Source organism: Mercenaria mercenaria, chromosome 1, assembly GCF_021730395.1.
Source record: "Mercenaria mercenaria strain notata chromosome 1, MADL_Memer_1, whole genome shotgun sequence".
Lineage (NCBI taxonomy): Eukaryota > Metazoa > Mollusca > Bivalvia > Venerida > Veneridae > Mercenaria > Mercenaria mercenaria.
Window position 1 is genome coordinate 41723251 of NC_069361.1, and position 22690 is coordinate 41745940.

General features: G+C 35.1%; 1 protein-coding gene across 1 annotated transcript in view; it reads left to right on the top strand.

The window, feature by feature from the left end:
• Position 1: 1 nt before the first annotated feature.
• The window catches only part of LOC128556879 (uncharacterized), a 44344-nt gene continuing 21655 nt past the window's right edge, over positions 2-22690 (top strand). The window contains exons 1-20 of the mRNA XM_053542744.1: positions 2-342; positions 771-913; positions 4127-4197; positions 5154-5314; positions 5565-5731; positions 5941-6127; positions 8058-8222; positions 8696-8875; positions 9062-9209; positions 9771-9839; positions 10142-10296; positions 10774-10912; positions 11225-11443; positions 11800-11866; positions 12051-12223; positions 12516-12637; positions 12835-12976; positions 20670-20903; positions 21856-21898; positions 22390-22532. Of these exons, the coding sequence (XP_053398719.1) occupies positions 217-342; positions 771-913; positions 4127-4197; positions 5154-5314; positions 5565-5731; positions 5941-6127; positions 8058-8222; positions 8696-8875; positions 9062-9209; positions 9771-9839; positions 10142-10296; positions 10774-10912; positions 11225-11443; positions 11800-11866; positions 12051-12223; positions 12516-12637; positions 12835-12976; positions 20670-20903; positions 21856-21898; positions 22390-22532 (2854 nt within the window). The 5' untranslated portion in view covers positions 2-216. The remainder of the gene's footprint in view (positions 343-770; positions 914-4126; positions 4198-5153; positions 5315-5564; positions 5732-5940; positions 6128-8057; positions 8223-8695; positions 8876-9061; positions 9210-9770; positions 9840-10141; positions 10297-10773; positions 10913-11224; positions 11444-11799; positions 11867-12050; positions 12224-12515; positions 12638-12834; positions 12977-20669; positions 20904-21855; positions 21899-22389; positions 22533-22690) is intronic.

Below are 22690 nucleotides of genomic sequence, written 5' to 3' on the forward strand. Positions count from 1 at the left end.
GAATATTACGCCAAAATGGGTAACGTCTTTTTGACGTCGTCACTGACGTCGTACTTTTCTATGACGTCATACTGTTTTGTTATTATACTCTGATGAAATCCAGTGGACGAAACATGATAGTTTGAAATTAAAAAGTATATATCTAGAGTTAGTTCTTCGCTTCATCTTTTATTTGCATTTCAGATAACACATCTTGCCAGCAATATATACAATGTCATGAAAAAACTTGCAACTTTCAAACTAGACAGCCTTCCGCCGTTTATAAAACCTGTGATGAAATTCATCAATGCAGTAGTTAGTCTTTATGAAAAGGTCAAAGGAGATGTAATGAAGTTATACAATGTGAGTATACCTTCTATTAGTTCTACTACTACAATAAATACCTACTATAAAAAGGGGAGCGGTGGTCTAGTGGGTAAGGTGTCGGCCGCTCAATTAAGGGCTTGTGGGTTCGAGCCCCACTGGGGTCACGACCATGACTTCTCATATGACACCAGTACTGGTTTTTCCAGGAAGCGGACTCGAGAGTGGTTCAAATAAGCTTGAAGCTTTCATCACAATCGAGCTAAAACAAATTAGTATAAACTATTAGTTCTATCAACTTCAGTCAATAATTTACGCTATACTTTCCAAAGGTAGCCTTATTACTTTATTTAGTAAACACCCGCACATTTTTGTGCTAGTTGTTGTATTAAAATAGCTTGTGCGGATAAAATGGTAGATTTAATCACTGTTGCTAAAATATAAGAGATTCAAACTATTTCTTTCAGTCAATAGTTCAGGCCGTTCAGGTAATTATCCCACAAGCATCGAAGGATGTATTTAAGGCGGTGAAAGATATAATCGGCGGATTCATGAACATTTTTAAAGACCCCAAAACATCGCTGTTCAAGATAGGTGCAGGGGTAATAAGGTAATCTAGATTAAACCAGTATGAACCCAAATATAGAAAGGAACATGTATGTAGTCACTTGTAATAAACCGAAGGAACCCATCTTTACGATGAAGAATTAAGTAATCTTTCATTTAATTTTTTTTAAGTCGTTTTCAATTTCATTATGAACAACGAAGAAGAATTATATTATTGTGGCGTTGTCCATACGTCCGAAGCTAAAACGTTGTTTTAAGTACTTAGAAATGGTATACCTATAAACTGTTATAGGGAAATACCACCCTGCAAGTTTTAGCAATACCTGAAGAAGACAAGATTTGTGGGCCTTGTACTTACATATAAAGCGCACATATATAGACAAGTCTCAATATTAACTACATTTGTTTCATAATTGTTCGAATACCCTGATGTCGTCTAAATCAAACACACACTAAAACGCAAATATTGCTTTCGCAAAAGAAACATGATTTTGCTTTAGCGATGCTATTACATGAGTTAAAGTATTGCATCCTATCGAAATGGTGAATACTTTATATGATTTATCGATCCTTAATTCCTATATCTATGATATTAGAAACATCAAAAAAATAAATACCAGGAAGCATGATATACCGGTAATCATATTTGCATGTAACTGATGCTAAGTACATCGATTTGAAAAAAATATATCATATTATGTAGATCGAACATGCAGTTTTTGTAGAGAAAAATTTAATAACGTTTTTGTGTTACCCCAAAATATACCTGATGACCTCAAAATGTAAAACCATAAAGCGTTTCAGGCAAAAAATACTTTACTCTAAATCCAAAATTTGCAATACATAATACATTTGATTAAAGATATACTAAAAATGCGCTAAAAATTAAAAGAATTCAGTTTCATCAAACATTCTAATAACCAGTTTCCCTTTCTTTATGCAGATTTAATTTTCTGATCCTTTTTCAAATATACTGTATATCATATACATTATACTTGATTTATATAGCGCCATTTTCATGATAAACACTTTCAAACGCGCTTTCGGCCCTTTTCCCTTCTTAGTGGTCTTGGTAAATTAATGGAACGCCGCTGTATCCGGAAACATCTTTACAACTACATCATTAACAATAGTCTGTTGACAGCTTCTCAGTCTGGTTTAATACGAGGCGATTCAACAACCAGTCAACTTTTATAAATTATAAATGACATTTGTCAGGCACTAGACGATAGAAAAGAAATACGATTTGTCTTTTGTGATATTTCGAAAGCATTTGGTCTTGTTTGGCACCGCGGCTAATAAGAAAAAAATATCTTCATTTGGTTTACAAAACAATGTACTCAGCAAGTTCAAATCTTATTTAGCCAATCGGTACCAAAGAGTTGTTCATAATATCTCACAATCTGAATTGAATAAAATGAACGCTGGCGTCCCGAAAGGCTCTATTCTTGGTTTTCTACACTTCCTTATTTACCTGAATCGTTACAGAAATGATATCAAACATTAGACTATTTGCAGAGGACACTAGTTTATATCTAATAGTAGATTTTCCAAGCTCTACTGCAGTTACCTTGAAAAACGACCTTGAGAAATTAGCACATGGGCAAAACCTTGGCTGTGAGACTTTAACCCAAATGAAATGGAATCCCTTTTAGTTTCAAGAAAGAAAATTAAACCGATTCATCCCCAATTAATAATTAACTCAGTCCCTAACCAAAATGTATTTGAACACACACACACACATCTAAGTGCCATATTTGGTAAGGAAGGAAAATGGCATTCTCATGTCTCTTCTATGGAATCTAAAGCTATGCAACGTATAGGAATGCCGCGGGGTTTAAAATACCTACTTTAAACATCGTGTATTTAACAACTTTACTTTTCATTTATTCGGCCTTTATTGTAATATAGCGATACTGTCAGGGATAACTACTCTGCTGAAGAAAAATAACAAATCGAACCAATACAAATCGAAGCCGAGAGAACAATTACCGGGGCTACAAAATTATACAGTATCAGTAAGGTCTCAGACGAGTTAAAATTGGAACCATTATCTTTAAGAAGGAACAAACATAAGCTTATTACCTTTTATATGATGATTAATCATCTTACTCAAAATTATCTGTCAGACTTGATTCCGACGATATACAAACTCGGTATGCATAAAGGAACATAGACGATGTCATTTAATATACGCGCGCCAATATTTTATAGAGAATCATATTTTCCTTCTGCTATTCGTGATCGGAACGCGCTACCCAAGAATATAAAAGTCACTGAAAACAAATTGTCATAGTGTACCCCATCACTTTCTTATTGCGAGCAGACTAGGACAAATCCTCCATGGCCGTCTTCGTCTGGAGTTTAGCTCTTTAAAGATTGATTTATTCAGAAAATTAATTGTAGATATCTCTTACTGCATATGTGGAGAGATTGAAATGGAGAACTATTTTCTACTAGTATGTCCTCTTTATAACGCACATATCATTAAACCAACATTATTTTCAAAATTACCGTGTCGAACAACCTTCCAAATTCTCATTTTTCTTCCGTGGATCCATAGGGGTGTTCTGGAGTCCGGACCCAGGAACATCGTAAAAAAGAAAAGAAAATGGTTTTACGAAATGGCAACATTAGGACCGCATTCATAATGTTTGTGGTTGCTGCTACATACGACCCGACGTAATTCATATATATTTATGTTAACAAAAAATTTTACCTTTATGAAATCTTCATTTTATTAATTTTCCCTAATCTAACAGATCAGCTCATAGAAATGTGAAAATAAAGGGTATATTGTATAAAAATTGCAGTGGAAAATGTGTTTTTGAATTCTTCTAAAATGCCCCAGAATACAGGAAATGAAGCGCTGAATTTAACAAATGAATAAAAAAAGTATCACTAAATTAATGTAAAAGTTGTTCAGCTCAATAGCCTGAGTAAGGATAAATCATTGGCAGCCGACTGACTCGCATAAAAAATCTTTCTTTCGTAAGCAAAAATGTTTTTTCATGAGTTAAAGCTTTGTTCCATTCGGCAGGGTACCAATTTACTGAATGTGTTTGTTTGTTCATCAGTCAGGGTCATTACGTATGTCCACTAAACGTTGTCTGCCTTTGGCTACTATATTAGTTTCTTTGACATTTGATACTATTCTAAGACCGTACAATATTATGTAAAATGTAATTTGTAAATATTGATCTCTTAACTGTTGCAACTTTTTTCTAACTTTGTTAACGCTTGTTTATATTTTCAGTATATATACGAACATCAACATTTTGAATGACACGAAAAATGACATAATGAATCATACATTCATCACCGAAGGTAAACTATCATATAAATTATGATAGAATTGTTTCTCGATCAAACAATTATTATGCAATAAATCAAATATTATGTCCGAATCAATTTATGACTAAAACTTACGATCTTATTTTGATCCTTGAAATGAAGTTTGTTTACTGGTAATTAAAAGTAAATATGTACCTAAATTGATAATTGGTTATTAAAATGTTCAACTGAAAGTAATAATCATTTTTGTGCGTAATAATATTTGTTTTTTAAAACCAAATAACCTCACGATGTAAAACTGCAGAATATTGATACGTTATATATTTTCATTAAAAAGAATCAAGGTATTTCCTTTTATTTTACCCTCAAGTCAAATGTCCATTGATATGTACAAGGACATCTAAATTAATAAACATATTTTTCAGATAGACATCCATAATTACACGGCAGTTGATCGCGTAATTTAAGTACCACTGGTACTGCGTAGCATCTCCGAGCGGCTTGTGCACATGATATACTTTGTTTTTCCATTAATTTTGTTTTAATGTTAACATATAATATGGTATTGCGAGCTTTGTATAAACAAGCACTTGTCCTCGATAATTTATTCTTCAATATAGGTGATATAAAAATTACACGGGCGTTGGAAGAAAACATCACCTAACGGAATCGGCCTTGAGACTCGCTTGGGCGATGTCTTGATCGTTTAAAGACTTAATGGTGTCTCAGTATATATTTCCCTAAGAAATGTGTAATGCAAGGAAGACAGGGGTTTGACTAAACAGCAAGCAAAAGTTAATTTCAGATTGAAAAGTAAACTATACCAACTGTCGGGTTTAGGTTTAGGTGAGTTTAGGTGCAAACTCTACAGGTACCATAATTTTTCTGAAGCGTAGCATCAGTGTTCTCATAGCAAATTAGCAGCCGTGTTCGACTTCAGTAAGGCTTTTTAATCATAACTTCATATCAGATGTATTGTTTTGTTAAAGGAATCGGCCCTTATTGGAGTGATTTGACAGCGGAGGTTGAGAATCTCGTAGACTTTTATCGTGACGCTGCAGATGCAATTAGAGAACAAGGTGGCGACTGGCTTCGTGAAACAGTTGAAAATGACATAGCTGAAAAGGTTACTAAAGGAAGGACCACTGTTGTAAGAAACATCACAAAATTATATTATATTATGCTTCTATTTTATAGTTTCATCTTACTAGGGTAAACTATTGCTTGTTCAAACTGAAATTGTATTTATTTTATTCTATACCGCGTTTATTAAAACACATAATATTTCCTTGCAATACATGGAACAAACAAATTACAAACTGTATACGTTGAAGCTCAGCCATTTATACACATGTACAAATTTATCTTAATACAATTTTTTATTTCTTTTTTTTTTTCAGAAAAGGATCAAACAGAAAATTCAAGCTGACATTGAAAGTGAAATAAAATCACTGATGGCACCTCTGGAATCATTGCGAAATATAGGTGGAGGCTATCTGAAAAACTTTGAAATTCTATTCAACACGTATAAAGATCTGAAAGACGCATACGAATCGTTAAAGAAAGGGTGAGAATGGTTGAATAATCCAACCTTCTGGCAATTATTCTTGAACTTGTTCACGTTCTAGTTATGCTTTAAAAAGCTTACTCCTAACACCCGTTGTGGGATAATTAACAGCAGCATTAATAGCATTATGATTTCCGTTCGAATTGCAATTTGTTACTACAATTGTAACGAAATAATGACATTGTTATGTCCATGAGATTGTTTTACAGGTATGAATTCGCAAGATCATTAGTAGATCGCATATTTGGACCTAAGTTTCATAAGGATTTTCCTCGTGAAAAACGTGTGAAGGGTGGCGGATGCAGCGGGGATGGATTTTATCCTGCAAAACTAGGTAATGGACACACTGATTACGAAAACGACGGAATCGATCTTTTAAACAAAACTGGAGAACAGGTAACTTCTTTTGTGATTGGGTTTATATTTTTATTTCTCATTTACTGGAATCTTTCGGATACTATCTATATTCGATCTTCTAAATTAGTGATGACATTTCAAAATAGTTTGCTCTGAACCGACTTAACAGCTACATTAACAGCTATGTATACCGAGACAGCGTATTTGCTTGATCAGGTCACCAAAAAACAGGTAGTTCAGATTTTCAGTAATGCTCTGACTGAATTCAACGTAATGAGGCGGCCAATTTGTTTATTAAACCAAATACCAAGCAGGATGTTTACCAACTCTGTGTGCAATATTTCAGGTATCCGTGTGATTTCTCTTTACAAATGTATGCTGTAAACTTGTAGAAGGCGAGATAATGTTTTGTATCATCACTTTATGAAACGCAGTTTTATTCTGCACAATGAAATGTGGGAGAAAACAAGCTCTGTTGCTTACAAGAGGCACTAACTGGGTGATAAAAGTCCAAATAATCTAATCAAAAGGCACTTCAGACTTTGAGACTTGATTGCTAACATAATGATTATTTAATGGCAAAAACAAAAATATTCTTTGATAGCAAATTTGAGTTGGTCCTTGATTTTGTGTAATACAAGATATGCAATGTCATGAGCACTTTATTGAGCATTATGTATTGGTATTCAGGGGCTTTTTGTTACAGTACACACGGAGAAAAAGTCCCAATTCTGTTTACCTTTCTCCAATCCGGAAATTTTCCTTGTTACTTGACGGATTTTCGTAACACAAAGAGGGTTGAAGACAGCTAAATGAGTGCTTTCCTGCAAAAAAATGTCTTAAATCATTTCTCCGCCCAACTGCGATAGTGTGTGCGTTATCTATTCAGTTTATCCAAGACAAGCAGTTGGACGAAGTGTTAGAGTAAGAACTGAGAATAGACAAAATGGTGGTAGACGCTATGTGCGTAGGAAAGCACTTATTTTTCTGTCTTGTTCACGAGATAATATTGCCTACAGCAACATAAGATTCCTATTTGTTATCCTAAAGGACAAAGACTGACTGAAAATGAGTTAATTTCAATTAAAAGCTACCCTTAAGCTTTCCATAACAGTAAAAGAATTTTGAAAACCGGACCATTATTGAAAAAGATATGACATATTGAATTCTAAGAAAATGGCTAATCACGGAGGATACCATTTTAGTGTGTTTATAACCCATTTACACACAGTTGAATTCTTTTTCAGCAAATAACATTTTAACTAGATTATTTTCTAATGTGTCATGAGTGTAGGATGTAAAACATGGAAATCATTTTTTTCCATTTTATCTGGAAAAAGCACAAAAATTATTTTACCAACATAAGTGAAAAACAATTCAAATACGTGTCTAGAAATTTAATAGCTTCGCTATTATTCTCTAATTATAATAGAAACAACATTGTGACCATTTGATCACTTATTTAAATGCCCACATCTTCATTTTCAAACAGATTTGGGGAATTCAGTTACTTCTTTAAATGATTAAAGATATTCTAGCAGAAAGAATTAACATAAGAACAACATTGCCTTTCCTTTTATGATTCATGCTAGAAGGTGAATAAGTAACGATCACGCCGGCTGAGTTGGACGTATTATCAGATTGACATGCAATGAAATAAAATCATTACGCCACAAGTTGGACTACCTTTTGCCATGCTACGTGTTTAATTTTCAGAATTGTAATATTCCGCAATCTGTTTTTAAAAGTTAGATTCTTGTAGTGATGTAGTTGGAATTTTTTCAGTTTATTACACATGCATTTTAATTTTACAATAGAATAGAGAAATATGAAGAAAACATATAAACATATGCCTGAAAATACTTACTTACAATACGGAGACCGGTATTGAACGTTATAACCACTGTTGATTTCCCTTTTGAAAACAATATTGCATCATATTCATACCTAAAATGTAGTATCGATTTAGATTGTCGCCCCGTTTTCTGGAAAAGTGGTACGTTCAGAGAAAGAGCATGAAGTAATTATTTTGGAAAGTGGAGAACTACCGCCTGGTTCAGAATTGATAATAACAAATGTTGATCCTGAAGCAGACATCATGCATCCGGATGATCCAGCCTATGATGAAAAGAGGGTAATGCATCATCGATTTTTTAAAGTTTAATTCGGCAAAATGTTTTATGCGTTTGAAATAAAATCTGGAAAGTAGATGAGAAGTGGGAAAGGTGAACACAGATTTATTTATATCAAGTGCGTGTTTAATGTTTGTCCGAAAATGCTGATGCATGTACGTAGCAACATCTGCTGATTAAATACCGAATATATATAGAATTTCCTGATGGACATTTGTCTTAACTTTCTTATACATACTTGCTGGTCGTATGCATTCATGGAGTATATTTATTGTATGTGCATAACAGAAATCCGCTTTAGTCTGTTATAGGCCATGTTTAGGTGTAGAACATCGTATAGCAGTTCATGAACAGGTTCAATTAAACTGACTCTGCCATTAATTTGCTTATTTATTTTCTACGCTTCCGTAGGATCTTCTCGTAATGAATTTAATGTTATGACGTTTTATGTTTTTTTACATATATCTGTGATAAGGTATCTGCTGGAGTGGCCATAGGAACTGTCACGGAATCGCCGTGTGGTGAATACAATCATATTCATTTGTCTATAAGACGAGATGGTGGATTTGTTGACCCAAGCAACTACATACCACAAAGACTGGTAGAAGTACCAAAATGGAAACAGCTCTGTGATGATTATAAAGTTGTGTACAAGGTCAGATTTTAGTAACAAAAGTTAAAAATGTCTATCTTCATTGATAATTATTAATTAAAAGATTAGAGTAAATCGTAATTTAATTCATCGTGACATACAGCCTGGACGGGCCATATATTAAGCATGTTATTTTGCGCGAATTGTATAACAGGATTATTTAAAAAAAGAAAAGATTTTTTTGCTTAGGGCCAAACAACAGCAAGTGGCGTTATAGTTGGTCCAGATGGACGAAAAGAAGATGACACCTCGCAGGATGTACCAGTTGATGAATCACAGGCTACAAGTGACATGGACGAAGCTGATCAACCTGGACAGGATGTTCAAGCATTAAAAGGTTTGATTTGTAGATATTAACTGACTATTTATTGTTATTGTTTTATTACACAAATCATCAGTCGTTTAGGTTTTATTATTTCCTGAAAAAAACATGTATACAGGCTGTTATATGAGGAATATCTTTCTTTCGTCTCTGAAACTACAGATCTTCAAAGAAGAAAATTAACTATTGATGCTCTCAACTATTATGAACATTTAAACAGTAAAAAACTGGAAACATACATCGAAAAAAAATTCTAATTATATTCTAGAAAAGGTTGCTTTATCCTCTGACCTGTATTCGGAAACGTGACTGGTTTCAATTTTTACATACACTATGTTTAAGTTCAAGTTTCTTGTTTTTAACGTGGGTAGTCGACGAAAGTTCCTACCTGGAATGGACGGAACAATTTATTTCCAGCCGAGCCAACGGCAGGCGTCATATTTATCTCCCCCAGCATCCAGTCTGGATCAATACTGCTGCTAACAGTACTAATTTAAGTAAATCCCATTATACATTACTGTCGTTTATGTCTGTAATCAGATGCGCGATGTTTAAAAACACTATTTTTATCACCAGACGATCCGGATGGAATGTATAGCAGGCTATCGAAAAGAAGGAGGAAACGAAACGTGTTGAAATCACTTGGTAAGATTTCTTTTTCTGTCTTTTAGTCCGAAAATAGTATTACAGTCATGATTTACATTTAGCTCAATTTCAGTATAACATTTTGTAAGATACATAAATTTTTGATACACTATGGCAATGGAAGATGACACAGAAAGGCGTTTCCCTTAACATTACAATTAGTGACAAAACTGTTAACTTATGTGCTTGGTGTCAACTTGGACCGTATTTATTCACTTTACATGATAATGTACCATTATATGTATTATTGACGTTACGATTAGTTTTGGTATAAAAATGATATCGGCTTTGTATTATTACAGTGGGGTCATTGGAAACTCTTGTCGACAACATTAAAAGATTTCTGAAGCGGTTCTCTATTCGTCGAATAAAGATGGGACAGATCATTCAATTTCTTGATGAGCTAGGACTTGACAAGACGAAACAAAAGATGACCACATTGATGAAAACAGTCAAGGTAACGGTATTGTGATCTACATAATACAAAGGCTACCAAAATGCACATTTATTGAAGATAAGTTTTTTTACTCAAATTGTTTGTGATCTAGTATGTGTGTGTTTTTGTTCAGGTTTAGAGTCTTTTTCAACAAGTTTTAGTCATGTAAATGACTGTGTCTGCATATTTCAATGAGCGCAATGAGCGCGATATTATGGTGCCGTCTCACTAAAATATAACGTTGTAGACACTTCATATGATACACCAACCAGTCAAGTTATACTGTCATTATACTGTCATCGCGTTTTCATCAGGCCTAGTACTATTCTGTCAATGCTAAACGCCAAAGGAGGAAACTACCAGTACTATTTATTATGTATTTGGTATGACACGGCCATAGAATGAACCCACGACTTCCCGCCCTCGAAATTCTACCACCAGTAAAGCTTGGCGGATCATGCATAGATGTAGTGTAACATAACATTTATCATATGACAGGAAGCAATCGATCAGGAAACATGTGGTAGTCCGTATCATATGACCGATGAAGAATTAGAAAATGAACTGCTGAACAGGGGAAAGCAGGCAGAAGGCAACAGAGACGATATGATAAAAGAACTACTAAAAGTAGAAAACAGTAAGTACTAAATGTGAAAGAATTCATATTGAGTTTATTTTTGTTATCAGTATCATCTCATTTGTAATTTTAATTGTTTAAAGCACCAATACTTTATTTACTCACAATATTGCATGATGCTACATTCTAATGGGAAAGCATAACAATGTTTGATGTCTGCATGAATTGTATTTGCATGTTCAGGGCATTATCTTACAGGCTTTGGTAGTCTGATTTTAAATGTGAAATTATTCATATATGGTGTTACCCGGGTATCCGTTTTTTTCTATTCATTCTTTTGACAAGGAATGAACCGCTGTTTATTTTTTTTAGCTTGTCCGTTTATATCATTTTCACTACCAACGTCCAAAACATTATACTGTACGCTTGATGAGAAGTGCTTGGGAATTGAATGCTGTTTAACGCTAGAAGCGGTTGGTATGCTACAAAAGACTTTCAGAGCTTACATTAGGTTAGACCCCGATCCGTTGGCATTATCAGTTGGACTGGATTCATGGAACATTGTACTTAACTCCAGCAAACTTGTCGGCGGTAATGAAAAACTTTGTCACTTAATTAATTCAAAACTGTCAAAATTATTGAAATATTATTGTTTTCATAAATCTACATAAGTTAACACAAGGGACACCAATAAAATATACAGAACCCATTTTAAAATTTTCATGTAATGAGTTAAGAAATGATTTCGAATTCTCTTTAAAGTTTATTTTACCTTGCCACAGGCTGTTCTGTTAAGAGCTCATTTTGAAGATATTACAATTATATTAATCAATTTATCAATTTAGGAATTAAGTTTTTGCCATAAATATGAAGTTTATCTTCATGTGTATTCAAATATACATATTTACGACTGTCTTACCTAGAACCATAAGAAATTCCTTTTGCAGAAATTGAAGATGTACTGGAGACGCATATCAAATTCGATTTTTTGGATGGACAAGAAATCATGATCAAGTAAGAAAACCTGATTTCATTATTCACTACTATTATATAGACAACAACTGCTTGTTTCTTCACTCAGGTAATGACATTATATTTTAATTAACGGATATGGCTCCCACAATAGTCAACATTCAAATACATGTAATTTCTTTGTATTGTAACTTGAGTGAAAATATATTTGTATTTTATTATTCAGGTATAAGATCCATGCCTCGATAAAAAGTATGAAGTTGTCGGTTGGAGTTGGGCTTTGTGATCCAGAAGACTTCGATGACTTCGATGACTGCATGATATACGTTGATTTACTCAAAGATGCCATATTCCCGTTCCCTAAAGTAAATCCTGACGGAACAGTTTCCTGGGAAATGCGTAAATGTTTCATCTATTAATATAAACTTGATAATTTGAATCAAGCTGAATGTTCTGTAGAAAATCAAAATACTAGGCTTACAATAATATTAACATTTTTGAAGTGACAGCTAACCTCAATAATTTCGATTCTGATCTCAAAAGATTGGATGTATTTTCGAACCGTTACTGCATCAGTTTATCTTAGCGTTATCTCTCCAATAATAACGGTATGAGTTATAATTACTAAACGTTTAATATACATATCTTTTATTCATATATAATATGCATTTTAATATGATCATGTTTGCAGCGGATTTTTCACAAATGTATGAAGACATGGCAGACAATTTAATTGAGGGTGGAGAACAGTTGATCGAGGCTGCTGTTGACGAGCTTGTAGATCTGTTCCTAAAAGAATTAGGCATTTCAGATGTATGTTTATTCATATATTTACAAATATCTCAGACATAGTTGTGGTTTACCTAGATTCTAATTGTAATTATTCAATGAAAAGGCTATTGCTATAAATGAAATCTTAAAATATATTTTACTGCCAGCAGTTTTAAGACCTTATTGATCAAAACAAACTCAACAAAGACATTGAAAGAGTTTTCCCTTACTTTTTGAAGGATCTTCTATTGGACGGACCACCGTTTCGCACCCCAGATGCATTAGAACGAGATGAATTGATTGATTATCTCAACGACAAAAAAATACCAATTGATGGCTCTAAAGAAGAACTAGAAGATAGATACTGGAAGAGTAAAACAAGTAATAAATTTAGTACTTCTTAGATAAAATTATCGTGATAGATTATTATTTGGACTACAAGGCCTTATTGCCATCTAATCATGGAATTCACATGGAAAAAACACCTGATATGTGTAAAGGACTTTATATAAGTGATATGTAACCTGCAGATAATCTGGAATGTGCATGCGATTAAGCAGCAAAATTTACTATTGATACGTTAAATTTCAGTGATTTTGTTTTAAGTAGTGAAGTCGAATTGTGAGATAACAATATTTTAGAAAAAATCTTGTCAGGATACGAGTTACATGACCCAGGGAAGTGCCGACACCTTTAGTATCTTGAACAATAAAATGGCTCCTATCCCTAAGGTGACTATGACTTAGACTAGCTGACGAAGTAGAATGTCCTTTGTTAAAACATATAGCTGGTGAGACCAAACATCTCATATATATAGAATTTTCCTCTGGCTACCTTGCCTAAATTTTTCGTGTACCAATGATTCGTAAATGATTTTATTTATGAGCTAGACAATTTCAGGGATCAGGCAAATCACTAAATGTTTCAAACTAACAATTTTCAATTAGCTCAAAATCCTAAATGCTGGAGACACATACTTGACTGGTCTTTTTGTTGAAGTTCCCGTCAGACAATATCTTTGAATCAACAACATACGAGTCCTATCGCATAGATGCTCGGCCTCTGTCCTCTCAACTCTTTATGACTGCCCTGACTCCTTGATGCTCAGCGCCTATATGCTATCATATGTGGCATTCAACTACCGTATAGGTATATCCCCGATGTCTTGGCTGTACTTCGCCAGTAATGCTGAACCGTCTATAAGCTGGAACATTCCTACTATCTCAGTAGATAACCAAACTCTGGGTCTCTGTCTCAGATTCCCGATGCTCAGCCTATATCTGCTATCGTCTATAGCATTCAACTACCCTTAAGGTAAAACTCCTATGCGATGGCCCTATAGCTCGACACCGTGTTGAAATTCTGCAACTCGTCTTTCAAACGTCTTCTTATTAATAATTTATCCGCCCTGACAGGGTAACTGCAATAGTCTCCTTATCAAGGTACTGGGATAAATTATTAGTTGAATCCTTGATGTGTCTTCTTAAACCGCTGGATACCGAATGCCCTCCCTGTCATCCATTTACCTATTTATACCTCAGCAGACGTGCTATTTTTAGAACTTGTTTCTGATTGGTCCAAATTTAAACATAGCGTTTTACAACGAGTACTTTCTCTATCAAATATCTGGTTCCCTTTAACTTTTGTATATGACATAATGTGTGATGCTGGGATCCAGCTATCCATATAACGAACCCAAATCAGCCACAAATGACCCAAATTCTATTAATTACAGCAATTCAACAAAAATTATAGCAATGAAAACATGAAAAGGGAGTCAAGCACTATCTGTGCTTATGTGTTACGTTATCAATATAATAAATATACAACTTATTCTGACAAATAGCCCCCTTCTCAAGAAAATACTTTCAATTTTTCATAAACATGAAGAATAATTTGTAAACAGATCTCTTTTTATTTTTACTATTTCTTGATTTTTTAAAAAAAAATAATATTACACCTAACGCATATAATAAATTATTGTCTGCTTAAATAATCAGCACATACATTTTCTGTACCTTTAATAGATTCTATCTTGTATATGTAACACTGCAAAAACAATGCCCATCTCATAATTCTCGAACTTTCTACTTTACATTTCTGTATATAACTCAATGGGGCATGATCAGTCTGGAGGATAAATTCATTGCCGTACAAATACTTTTGAAATTTCTTAACTCCAAATACTATTGATAAACATTCTCTTTCTATTACCGAATAGTTTCTCTCTCTTTGGAGCAATTTCTTACTGGCATAAGCTGTAGGAAATTGTCCATCTTCATACCTCTGAAGTAGTGCTGCTCCAATCCCAGTATCTGAAGCACCACATTGTAATATAAAAGGCCGTGAAAAGTCTGGTAATCGTAGAATAGGTGCTTGTGTAAGCAAGGTTTTCAAAGTATTAAAAGGTTTGGCATGTTGTTCTTCCCATACGACGTTATTAGGTTTTCCTTTCTTGATCAAGTCGGTCAGGGGTGTCACAACTTCAGAGTACGATGCTATGAATTTTCTATAATATCCTGTTAGACCAATGAAGCTCCGTACTTGTCTCTTAGTCTTCGGTTCATCAGCATTCCTTATGCGATCTAGTTTATCATCTTCCATTTTCAGCTGATCGTTTCCGACTTTATGTCCAGTGAATGAAATATTACTTTATCCTATGAGACACTTTGATGGTCTTAATGTAAGCTTTGCATCCCTAACTCTCTTAAAAATATCTTGTAACATTGACATATGTGTGTCCCATGTCATTGTGTGACCTAAAATATCGTCCAGGTAATTGTCAGCATGTTTGCATCCTGTAAGTAATTTTCGCATCATTTAATTAAATGTAGCAGCTGAATTTATCATACCAAATGGCATTTTCCGGAACTGGAAACTTCCCTCCGATGTTGTGAGTGCTATCAAGTGCCTAGATTGCTTCTCGACAGGAATCTGCCAGTAACCTTTGCTGAGGTCTACTTTTGTGAAGAACTTATCCACATGAAGATTTGACCGAATATCTTCATCATTTCCCATAGGCTCTCTATCAAATTTTGTTACAGAATTCAAACGTCTAAAATCAATACAAAATATGTTTGTATTATCTTTCTTTTTTTACCATAACGATAGGGGAGTTGTATGCAGAGGAGGCAGGCTCAATAATACCAGCCTTTAACATGTGTTGAAACTCTTGGTTAACCTCATTTCGTTTTGCATATGGTATAGGGCATTGTCTGACTCTAACAGGTTCTTTGGTTGTTAGTTCGACCTTATGTTCTGCAAGTTTTGTAGTCCCAGGACTTTCTGTGAATATGTCTTGATATTGTTTCACGAGAGATTTTATTTGAGAGATTTGGTCTTCGGATAAGTGAGGATTGATTTTTACATCTTTATATGTTTCTGACCCTCCTATTCTGATAAGGTCAAGCAAATTTTCGTCATCAACCACCCCTCTCTCTGTACTTTCATCAGCCTCGATCACTGAAACACTTCCGGCAAAAATATCTTGTCTTTCCTCATACTTTTTGAGTAAATTGATATGGTAATGCCCTATTTTGTCACCGACCTTTACTTTATTATCCATTCTATTGACCACATCCACTACTTCATAAGGTCCTTTCCACTGGAGCATCAACTTATTGTGGTTAGTTGGTAAAAGTAATAGTACTTTATCCCCGACCTTTAAATTTCTGTTTCTGGCACTCTTGTCATAATGGTGTTTGTACGTTTCCTTTGCTGCATTCAGACTTTCCCTAGCTATCTCACAAGTTTCCTCTAGTCGATTTCTAAGGTCTAAAACATATTCATAGGTGTTTCTTGTTTCTGGTGTTTCAGCTTCTGTCCAAAGTTCTTTAAGTACTTCTTTAAGTACTTTGAGTAGTTCAAATGGTGAGAATCCGGTACTGGCCTGTGGAACCTCTCAATATGCAAACAACACTGCTGACAAATATCTATCCCAGTCTTTTGGTTTTTCTTGACACATCTTTTTCAACATACTCTTTAAAATATCATTCATACGTTCACAAAAACCATTGCACTTAGGATTATATGGAGTTGTGAACATTTGTTTCAGACTGATCAGTTTACAAACTTCTTCCATCAGCTGTGCGGTAAACTGACTTCCTCTGTCACTCAAACTTTCGGATGGAAATCCTACTCTAGAAAATATATCAAGCAAAGCTTCAGCTACCCGTTATGTCTCAATCTTGGATAATGCAACTACCTCAGGATATCTTGTGGCATAGTCGACCACGGTGAGAATTTACCGATTTTCTTTTTCTGAAATAGGAGCAATAGGTTCTATTAAATCCACAGCCACACGATGAAATGGTGTCTCCATTATTGGCATGTCTCCCAATGGAACTTTTGTAACTTTACCTTTTGGGATCATTTTCTGACATATATCACACGACCTACAAAACCTTGTGACATCACTAGTTAACCCAGGCCAGTAAAAACTTGTTTGTATCCTATCAACTGTCTTTCTTATTGACAGGTGTCCTCCAACTATTGATTAATGAGCTAAAGACATAACCCTCTTTCTGAACTGAGTTTGAACTACAATTTTCTTTATCTCTTTGATAATACTTCCTTTCTTTTCTTTGAAGGTTCTATACAATACATCCTTCTTGACTTCGTACATAAATGTTAAACAACTCTTCTTCCTCATTTTCTTCTGATGAGAGGCATATGTCCACAGTTTTCCTGAGGTATTGTCTTCCTTCTGAGCTTTTTTCAATTGCTCGACATCAAGTTCATCCTGTTTAGGTTTTGTGACCTTCAAAGGTTTTATTGACTGTTTTTCTTTCTCAGCTTGTGGTCTCGTTACTACAGCTGCAACAATATTTTCTTTTGTCGGAGACTGTTTTCCGCCCCTACTACTCCAGTTAATGTCTGGTCTATCAGAAGCCCCTTTGATATTTCTAATAACTAAATCGCAGATCAAAGTTGTCAAAACCATGGCTTCAACTTCTCCTGTGTAATAAGGTGTGCCAACCTGTATCTTTGCTGACGGAACTACCCTTGAACGTCCATCAGTTGCAACCATAAGATACTTCGTATCTAACATTTGGTCCTCTGATACGAAAACTTTCATAACAGCTGCCAATTCACACCCTGTATCTCTCAAAATCTAACTTCTTTATCACCTATATATCCTTTCTTCCATACCAAGTTCCTTTCACCGGTTGTTGAGTCAATAGTACAGGTGCTTGCTATGACCGAAACGGATTGTCCATTTGCTAAGAAAAGCCGTCCATCTTCTATGTTTTCTTTTACATTTTTGTCATCCAATGACACAGCTATGCATGAAGCCGACACTTTCCTGTCATCATACTGTATGTCTCTGTCTTTATACTCCTGATCTTTCTTTCTCCAGTCTTTTGGTGTAGAATATTGTCTGCCATGCTTATTTATCTGTCTCTCCTCGTAGGACCCTCTACTGGCCAAAGCTGACCCGCTTAGCTTCCTCTTAGTTTGGTATCGGCACTCCCTTGCTATATGACCCTCCTTATTACACAAATAGCACACAGGCTTTTTAAAAGCTGGCCTTTCTCTTTGTTGGGGCTGAGATGTAGGTGTAATACTTGGACGTTGTGGCGGCCTATTAGATAATGAATTACTTTTCAAAACCCTGTTTGAGGTTATGGTGCCACCATGTGCCTCAATGTATTGTTGCCAAATGTGTGATCTCAGTTCTCGATTTTGCAACTCTCTCCTTTAAGAACAAAGCAAGGTATATGGAACAAGTTTGGATGAATTATTCTCTGATCATAAGGTCTTTCAGCATTTCAAACGTATTGTCAACTTCTGCCCCATCTGTCCATCGACTGAAATACTTGTCCAGCCTTGCCATGAACTGAAAAACAGTTTCACCTCGCTCTGGCTTGCATTCCCTGAACTTCAATCTAAAGCCTTCCTCTTTCAGCTGATAATGCTTCAGGACTGCTCTCTTCAATGCAGTGTAGTCATTGGCTTGGTCTGGAGGTATGCTTGTATATACGTCCAGGCCTTTTCCTGTAAGTAATAAGCTGAGGCTTACAGCCCATGTCTCTTCTTTCCATCCTTGGCATTTTGCAAGCCGCTCAAATCGTTCTAGGTATGCATCCATATCATCTTTACTTTCCTCGAATTTCGGGAGTCTCGGCCTTAGTGTCTTACTACTCAGGTGCTCTGTGCTTTTATCAGATCCCAAAGCTCAGGCATCAGCCTTTATCCTTAGTATTTCCAACTCATGCTCTTTCACAATCCGTTCTTTCTCTAAACGTTCCATCTCAAACAATCTTTTCTTTTCTGCCTGTAGTTCCTCATAATGCCGTAACTTCTCGGCCTGTCAAAGCTCAAAAAGTCGTTTCTCCTTAGCTTCTTGAGCCTCAGACCTACGTTGTTCATCATCATGACGTCGCCTTTCTTCCTCTCGTCTCAGCATCCTCTCCTCGCGTTCAGTATACTCTTTCTCTTTCCTATCCACAAACTCTATGAGGTCTGACCCTGAGAGACTCATACTTTTGCCCATCTCAACCCATTTATCGTAGTTCATCTTTAAACTTTAGGCCGGAACTAACTCTAAAATTCAACTATATGTGACTCAGACTACCTTCAGTCACAGCGCCTTCTGGTACACCAACAAAACGTTAAAACCACTAGTCTCTGTACCTCCTTGGATATAGATCCCGGACGAGCCCCCAAATTGTCAGGATACGAGTTACATGACCCAGAGAAGTGCCTACGCCTTTAGTATCTTGAACAATAAAATGGGTCCTATTCCTAAGGTGACTCTGTCTTAGACTAGCTGACAAACGAAATACAATGTCCTTTGTTAAAACGTATAGCTGGTGAGACCAAATATCTCATATATCTAGAATTTTCCTCTGGCTACCTTGCCTAAATGATTCTTGTACCAATGGTTCGTAAATGATTTTATTTATGAGCTAGACAATTTCAGGGATCAGGCAAATCACTAAATGTTTCAAACTAATAATTTTCAATTAGCTCAAAATCCTATAGGCTGGAGACTCTATACTTGACTGGTCTTTTTGTTGAAGTTCCCGTCAGACAATATCTTTGAATCAACAACATACGAGTCCTATCGCATAGATGCTCGGCCTCTGTCCTCTCAACTCTATATGATTGCCCTGACTCCTTGATGCTCAGCGCCTATATGCTATCATATGTAGCATTCAACTACCATATAGGTATATCCCCGATGCCTTGGCTGTACTCCGCCAGTAATGCTGAACCGTCTATAAGCTGGAACACTCCTACTATCTCAGTAGATAACCAAACTCTGGGTCTCTGTCTCAGCTTCCCGATGCTCAGCCTATATCTGCTATCGTCTATAGCATTCAACTACCCTTAAGGTAAAACTCCTATGCGCTGACCCTATAGCTCGAAACCTTGTTGAAATTCTGCAACTCTTCTTTCAAACGTCTTCTTTTTAATAATTTATCCGCCCTGACAGGGTAACTGCAATAGTCTCCTTATCAAGGTACTGGGATAAATTATTAGCTGAATCCTCGATGTGTCTTCTTAAACCGCTGGATACCGAATGCCCTCCCTGTCATCCATTTACCTATTTATACCTCAGCAGACGTGCTATTTTTAGAACTTGTTTCTGATTGGTCCAAATTTAAACATAGCGTTTTACAACGAGTACTTGCTCTATCAAATATCTGGTTCCCTTTAACTTTTGTATATGACATAATGTGTGATGCTGGGATCCAGCTATCCATATAATGAACCCAAATCAGCCACAAATGACCCAAATTCTATTAATTACAGCAATTCAACAAAAATTATAGCAATGACAACATGAAAAGGGAGGCAAGCACTATCTGTGCTTATGTGTTACGTTATCAATATAATAAATAAAAAGAATTATTCTGACAAATATATGTTACCTAACAGCATGAAAATATTACTTTTTTGACATATTTTTTATCAATTAACTGCTCGTTTGACGTTTCCCGTTCAATACGCATTCCTTACGTAACGATGTAATTCTTAACTAACTTAAAGCACTAGCGTCCCTTTACCAATTTCGGAAAGTAAAGAGAATATACATTTATCAAATATCAATCTTTTTGTTTTGCAGGCTGTAGCCTGAATGGAATAGATATTCATCTCCCGGAACTTCCTTTTAAACTTCTACATTATGATATTTCTGACGACTGTATGCGTCTAAATGCATATGTAGATATAAATGTTCCTGGTATCGATTATTCACGAACATTCTCCGCCTATGTCGAGCTAGACCCTTGTCGTTACGTAATACGAGCGGCGTTTGAGAAGTGGAACACCACCGTGATATTGTTTGAATATGACTGGGGTAAGAAAACGATCATGCGAAAATAGTAATCTGTCTCATTATGTTTGATGCATTTTGCAATTAATTCATGAGTGCTGTGGTACCTTTAGATTATTAGTAACGAGACTTAATCTGAACAATCTTTCCAGCAACATTGCATAAGTTGTGCACTCGGACCTCATATGATATGTCAATAAAGGAATCAGGTATCACCCATCGCAGTATGAGTTGTGCAGACGTGATAGTACTGGCTGCATTGTGTAAGACAACAACTGTATATATTCTCATTACATACTCCGTTAACTTTCAATGGAACCTAAAACTTCAACATTTTTCAAAACAGACCCTTTAAATTTCATATCGGGTGTGTGTCGTCATTTGTAACGTCAGTTTCATGTATTACTTCGAGTGTAAAATTTCTTTAACGATAATAGTTTGAGTTTTGCGCAGGCTTAAGTACAAAATGATACCATTTATTATACAGTTATTGACTTATGTTGAGGTTAATATGTGTTTTACGGACCTGTAAAAAAGATATTGACCGAGAACGCATATTGACCGAAACATAAGTTTATAATTGTTATATTATATGCCCTTCTCAAACGCATTCATTTGAATGGTCAATATTTCATACATATAAGAAAAAGTGATATCGTAAGAGTCATTATCACTTTTACAGGTCAGTATCGCTTTTTGCAGACCCGCGCGTACGCTCATTTCGACCAATCAAATGGGCGCATTTGAGAAGGGTATATAATAATATTAAGTATAATTTCGTATGTCGTAAGATAATATTAGGTTAATTTTGCATCGAAAAATACGCGCTCGTTCTTTCGTGGAATAATATTGCCCTCCTACAATCTGTTGTATTTCGCTGTAGAACTCGTGCATATTTCTCGAGACAAATAACGTTTTAAAACATGTAGAGCTTTTAACATGACATGTGTACTAGTTGATTGCATAATATTCGTAGGTAAAGAAGAGGTCCTTCGACTTGCAGACGATATGTATATAACGTATGTATAGTTTTAATTCAAATTTACCAAATGATATTATATTAAATGTAAATACTTGAAGACACTACTATTACTTTTTTGGTTGAATAAGCGGTATTTTTGTATGACGAAAATGGGAATGAAAAATAGCAATAATAGGACTAAATGGTAATGAATATAAAAAGGTGTACTTCTTTCTTTTAACATGATATACATTTGATTTAAATACGTAAGAGGAAACGCATTTCGTGAGCTTAAAAATTGAACTGTTTTAAAGTTTTAGACAAGAAAGGCTTGAACACTATTCTTTAGTAGAAACGACAGTATGTTTAATGATATTGCAATCTATTGTACGTATGAAATTGAGCACATTATATAGCCAAATATTAATATTGGTTAGTATTAAAGTCAAAAGCTGTATGTATTGATATGCAATTAATTTTTGTAATATTCTTTTATCGTCATAACCTATAATTAAACATACAAAGAACTATCTATTTATTAATTTCTAGATTCATCATTGACAAAAACGATAAGAAGAAAGTATTCGTTATTGATCTCGGCATAAAATGCAAAGCTGCTGACATTGATAAAAACTTTCTGAAAGGATTCGAAGTACCGATCCCAGTCTGTAATGGCAACTTTTCTTTGCAAGGTGGGTGCTGTTGTCATTTTTCAACTTATAGTATACAGTATTTACATGTATTTGTTTAAGATAAATTAGACAAACTACGTGAAGTTAGACAAACTGTAAATTATATGAGTACTTAGAACTGATAGGAAAACATATAGCCAAAGTACCCTTTGAGGGAC